At 55.8% G+C, this 5,338-nt stretch overlaps 2 protein-coding genes across 2 annotated transcripts; one reads left to right on the top strand and one right to left on the bottom strand.

The window, feature by feature from the left end:
• Window positions 1-568: 568 nt before the first annotated feature.
• On the top strand, window positions 569-1,833 carry DER1-1 (DER1-like protein; the record flags this gene model as incomplete). The annotated part of the gene is made up of 6 exons (XM_005821965.1): window positions 569-591; window positions 823-949; window positions 1,128-1,180; window positions 1,349-1,526; window positions 1,636-1,730; window positions 1,779-1,833. 6 exons carry the CDS (start codon window positions 569-571, stop codon window positions 1,831-1,833), a joined length of 531 nt encoding a protein of 176 aa, XP_005822022.1.
• Window positions 1,834-2,611: 778 nt separating this feature from the next.
• GUITHDRAFT_118793 (hypothetical protein) lies at window positions 2,612-5,034 on the bottom strand (the record flags this gene model as incomplete). Its single annotated transcript, XM_005821966.1, has 12 exons — window positions 2,612-2,653; window positions 2,703-2,765; window positions 2,937-2,993; window positions 3,163-3,239; window positions 3,301-3,358; window positions 3,568-3,678; window positions 3,916-3,961; window positions 4,009-4,047; window positions 4,200-4,327; window positions 4,680-4,765; window positions 4,819-4,864; window positions 4,945-5,034. The coding sequence occupies 12 exons, from the start codon at window positions 5,032-5,034 to the stop codon at window positions 2,612-2,614; spliced, it is 843 nt and encodes a 280-aa protein (XP_005822023.1).
• Window positions 5,035-5,338: the final 304 nt, after the last annotated feature.

The following is a 5,338-nucleotide window of genomic DNA, read 5'->3' on the forward strand; positions in this document are numbered from 1 at the left end:
TCCTCCTCTCGCTCCTTTCTTCCTCCTGCTTCTCTTCCATCCTCTTCTATTCCTTCTCGCAGGCTCTGCATGCTCCTGATGTTCACGCACGTGGAAACTTGAAGTTTGACCTGAAAGCGCGAGCATGGCAACCGAAGCAAGCGATCCTGACGCATGAGGTATGTGGAGAGGAATGGAGGGGAGGGGAGGGAAGGGCAGGGAAGAGAAGTTCGGAGGGTCAGAGAGTGAGAAGGAAAGGAGAGGAAGGGAGGGTGGGAGGGAAAGTAGGTGGGAAAGGGAGGAAAAGGGAAGGGAGGGAAGAGAGGGGAGGGGGAAAAGGTTCCTGCATGACTCACTTTCCTTTAGAACCTCGCGCTGAGGGGAGGAGGGCCCAAGAAGCCCACGAAGCCCAAGGAAGAGTCTCCTGCTGGGGGCGCGAGTCGCTGACGGGGGGAAGCAGGTTGTGACTGTGCAGAGGAAGAAGAGTCCGGTAGAGGACTGGTGGTTCAGCCATCCATTCGTCACTCGCTACTGGTTCCTTGCTTGTGTCATCACAACCCTCGTCAGCTGGGAGAGACTCCCCATCAACATGCCCGCCCAGTCTCTCATCCTGTACGCTCCTCCTCCCTCCTCCATTGTGCCTCCCTGTTTGCAAAGAACCCTGCTCCTGCTCCTGCTCCTGCTCCTGCTCCTGCTCCTGCTCCTGCTCCTGCTCCTGCTCCTGCTCCTGCTCCTGCTCCTGCTCCTGCTCCTGGGCCTCCTGCTCCTACCCCTTCGTCATTCAGTACTTTCTCCTCCTCTCTCTCGCTCCTCTCTCCTACTCTGAGCTCACTTTGTCTCCAGCTACTGGCCAGCTGTCCTCCAGCTGCAGGTCTGGCGCCTCATCACGACCTTCACCTACTTCGGTTCTGTCGGTCACAACATGTTGATGGAGACTGTCTTCATGCTCAACTACTCCAAGTCCATGGAGGTCTCCACCTTTCCTGCTGCTGCTGCTCCCCTCCTCCTCCTCCTCCTGTGCCCTTGTTGCACCTTTTCAGCTCCTGCTCTGACTTACCAGCTCCTTTTCCTTTTCAACATCCCCCTATTCTTTGTCTTCTTGCTTTTTCTCCTTGTTCTTTTTCCTCCTCTTATTGATTATTGTTCAGACTCTTTACGACGGCAAGAGAGCTCAGTACCTCTGGCATCTCCTGCTCAATGGGTGAAATTCCCCCCTCTCCCCCTCCACCTCTCTCCTCCTCTCTCCTCTCTCCTCCTCTCCTTCCTCCTCTTTCCCTCCTCCTAATTTTCATTTCTCTTCCTCCTCTTCCTCGTTTTCCTCTCTCCTCGTCCTCATCCTCGCCCGCCTCCATCTCTGACGGTCTCACAGGGTTGCGCTCATGCTGCTCAACACGCTGGTGGGGCTGCTGGGCGTGGGGATGGACCAGGAGGACGGGACTAAGATCCCGGGGCTGCCGTTCCTGGCGCAGCCGCTGCTCTACTCCATCGTGTGGATGTGGGCCAGACGAAACCCCGAGACTCAGATGAGCGTCTTCGGCTTCTTTAATGTAGGAGGACGAGGACGAGGACGAGGACGAGGACGAGATGGAGAAGGATAGAGAGAAAGATACAGAGGAGGAAGAGGAGGAGGAGGAGGAGAGATGACAGGAGGGTCAGGTCAAGGCTGTCTACTTCCCTTGGTTTCTTCTCGCTTATCACTGCGTGATGGGCGGAGGGCTCAACATCTTCTACCTCATGGGCTTTGCGGTTGGGTGAGTCCAGCTGACTTCCAGCTGGGCGATCTGCTGACTCTCAGGCAGGCACTTGTTCCACTTCCTCAGCAATATGCATCCTTACACGCAGAAGCTGAGGTGACGAGTGACTTCCTGCTCCTCCTCCCGTCCTCCTCCTCCTCCTCCTCCTCCTCCTCCTCTACCTCCTGTATTCCCGCTTCTCCACTTCCTCTGCTTCTCTTTTGCTTCATCCTCCCCCGCTGAGTTTTCATCGAGCAGTCTCTGGCAAGCCCCTTCCTTCCTAGAAAACCTTCTGCCTCCTACAGACTCAACTGTCTCATTTGGTAACGTCCTGACCTGCTCCTTGCTCCCCAGCACTCTCCCTCCTCCTCCCCTTCCCCTCCTTCTTTTCTACGTCATTCTTGACTCTTCCACTCTCCTCCTCCTCATCCTCTACCTCCTCCTCCATCACCCTTGCTCTTTCCCTCTCCTCGTCCCCCCCCTTTCGCTCACTTTCTGCTTCAGCGTCAAAGGCGGGAGGAACGGGCGAAGAGGACGCGGATGAGCCCAAGACTCCTCCTAAGGTACGGCAGCTGGAGGGTCAGGAGGGGCTGAGCTGGAGCAGGTGTCGGCCTTTTCGGGGAAGGGGGCGAAACTGGGGAAGAAGTGAGGAGGATGAAAATGAAGCTCGTCAAACTGGTCAAACTGCTGGTCAAACTTGTCTAACTGCTGGTCAAACTCAGCGACGGACATGCACTACCAGGGTAGAGCTCTAGAAGCTTTTGTTAGAGGGAATAGCGAGGGGAAGGGAGGGGAAGGGAGGGGAAGGGTGGGGTGGTTTGGGGGGCGAGAGAGCTAGATCAAGTGGGGGTGGGGTGGCGGGTCGAGCTGGGCTTCAGCTGGCAATCAGCAGGGGAGGATCATCTCCTTCTTGACTTGTCAGCTACTCCCTCGCCCTCCTGCTGGACCAGCAGCTTGTCAAAATTTGACGCCGTCCTTGTCATTTCTCACCTCGCACTCCCTGAAGTGTTCAGAAGCTGTTGTGAAACAGATCAAGTGCATGCTGGTCAGCCTCTGTGCTCCATGTCAGCTGAGAGCTCCTCCTCCTACTACTCCTGCCTCCTGCCTCCTGCCTCCTGCCTCCTCCTCTTCCTTGTCTTCACCATTACCTCCTACTCCTCCTCTACTTCCATTCTCTCCCCTCCTCTACATCACCCCCGTCTCACCCCCCTCCTCGTCTTTCACCTGTAGGTCGTTCAGGATCAACTTGTCTTGAGCAGCCGAAGATTTCTTGCTGATTTCCTGTACGTGCCATCACCAAAATCAAAATCAACATCCTCCTCCTGCTGCTGCTGCTGCTGCTGCTTCTCGCTGTTCTTCTCCCTTCACTGCCGGCACCTCTTCTCCTCCTCTTCCTCCTCGTCCCCCCGCACTTTCCCTCTTCTTCCCCTGAGCTTTCTGCTCTTCGTACCTGCAGCATGCGAACGAGGGCCCCGCTCGCCAGCATGCTGTTCATGAGAGGCAGCGACTCGAGAAGCGAGAAATCGACTGTCCAACTGAGTGAGGGTGGGGTGGCAGGGGAGGGGTCGATACCCCAGCTACAGCCCACCTGAGAACGCGTTCCTTGGCTTCGGCTTCGTTGTGACTGAAACTAGCTCAGCGATCACCTGCCGTTCCATCAATCCAACGACCCGATACCCTCCTCCCCCCACCTCTCTCCCTCCCTCCGTCCTCCTCCTCAGTTATCTCTCCTCGATTCTCTCTTTCCCGTCTTGTCTTCTTCTCCGTCTTCTCTGTCACCCTTCTCTCTCCTCCCCTTCCGTGCTCCCTCCCTCCCTCCCTCCCTCCCTCCTTTCCCAGCTGTCAGCTACTTTACCTCCCACACAGTCGATTGCGCGTTGGTCCAGTCGGTCGTCGTCTGCAGCTTCAGCGGGACGTCCCTGTCGGTGGTGGTGTAGCCGTCCAAGTCGCCGCTGCGAAGCCAAACCTACAGGAGATAAGAGGAGGGAGGAGGAGGAGGAGGAGTGGGGAGGAGGAAGAGAAGAAGGAAGAAGGGAGGAGAGGAGGAGAGGGAAGAAGGGAGGAGAGGAGGAGAGGGAGGAGAAGAGGGAGGAGAGAGAGAGGAGGAGGAGAGTAGAGGAGTGAGTACAGGAGGATGAGGGGGTGAGTAGAAGGAAGGAGGAGAAAATTGGAGGAGGAGGAGGAGGAGGAGGAGAGTACGTACATAGGGCGACTTGTACCGAACGTACGCGCCGATCAGGAAGACACATCTGCAGTCTCGTAAGCTGCAGTCCAGCTGAGCTCTGCTAGGAAGTACTCTAGTTCAGATGCTCGCGCGGTCTCCTTGTCGGCGGGGCTGCAAAGCAGATGAGGGAGAGAAAGGTGGTGGTGACGGTAGAATGGTGGTAATTACGACGATGATGGTGATGGAGATGATGGTAATGGAGATGATGATGATGATGATGACGATGATGGTGATGATGGGTTTGAGGTGTTGTTGGCCGGCACCTTGCAGGAGCGCGTCCGCGGTTATCGGGAGAGATTCGCTTAGCTGGGGAGGAGGAGTACAGCTCGTTGCTGCTGACAGAGATGATGCCGTACGAGGCTGCTGCTTCCGCCTCTGTCGCCTCAGCCGTCTAAAAGAAAAAGTTGAGGAGGGAAAGGAAGAGTGTAGAGAGGGTGGACGGGAAGGAGGGCAACGAAGAGGGCAAGGCAGAGGGGCAGAAGCAGCATTGAGCACAAGGGCAAGTACGAGCAGCAGGAGGAAAACATATTGGCGGAGAAGGAGGAGCGAGGAGCAGACAGGAAGTGTATGAAGCAGGAGCAAGAGGTGTTGGTGTTGGTGTTGAACATGGAGAGGGAGGAGCGTACAGAGTCATGAGAAGCAGCAGCAGCAGCAGCAGCAGCAGCAGCAGCAGCAGCAGCAGCAGCAGCAGGAGTGTTGGAGTTGGGGAAGGAGGAGTGAGAAGAAGTACAAGAGTCTCTTACCTGCACGAGAACGCGGGGGACGGTGACCAGAAGCTCCTCCCGGCCCCTCAAGTAGCACTTGAAATGTTTGAACCCTTGCAACGTTCCTGGAACATCACGTCAACAGCTGATGGGCAGTACTATCCCAAGCTCATTGAACCTATCCGAAGCATCTCCTTGCTAAATTGATCCATCGCGTTCTTGGCCTGCACTGGAGCAGTTAGACGAGTATGACTGCTTTCCTCCTGTCATCCCACTTCTCTGCTCCTCCCTCCTCCCTCCTCACAGCTTCAAGCACTAGAAGGCGATTCTGATCTCTGAGCTCATCGCTCAGTGACCGATATCGATTGTACTCTGGCAATCTAATTTCCCGCATTTGATCTCTAAGCTTTTTACTAGGCTTCCTACTTGATTGACGACCGGAATTGTCACGAAGCTTCGCTGTCAATCTGTCGAAGTCACTGTTGGATACTAGAAAGAATGCATCGGTATCAGGCTGATGTTTTTCTGCTGTTTTCTGTTCACTGTGAAGACGTGAATCCAATGTGGTCGCATGAGCTGCACTCATTATGGGCTGGAACATCAAAGCCAGGGACAATGCAAGCGACACATGCGAGCTCAGCAGTCGGTAGGGGACGCTGTCCCTTGCCTTTGCGTCCAAGCCGGCTACTCCCAGCTTG

The sequence above is a fragment of the Guillardia theta genome (genome assembly GCF_000315625.1).
Source record: "Guillardia theta CCMP2712 unplaced genomic scaffold GUITHscaffold_134, whole genome shotgun sequence".
Taxonomy (NCBI): domain Eukaryota; class Cryptophyceae; order Pyrenomonadales; family Geminigeraceae; genus Guillardia; species Guillardia theta.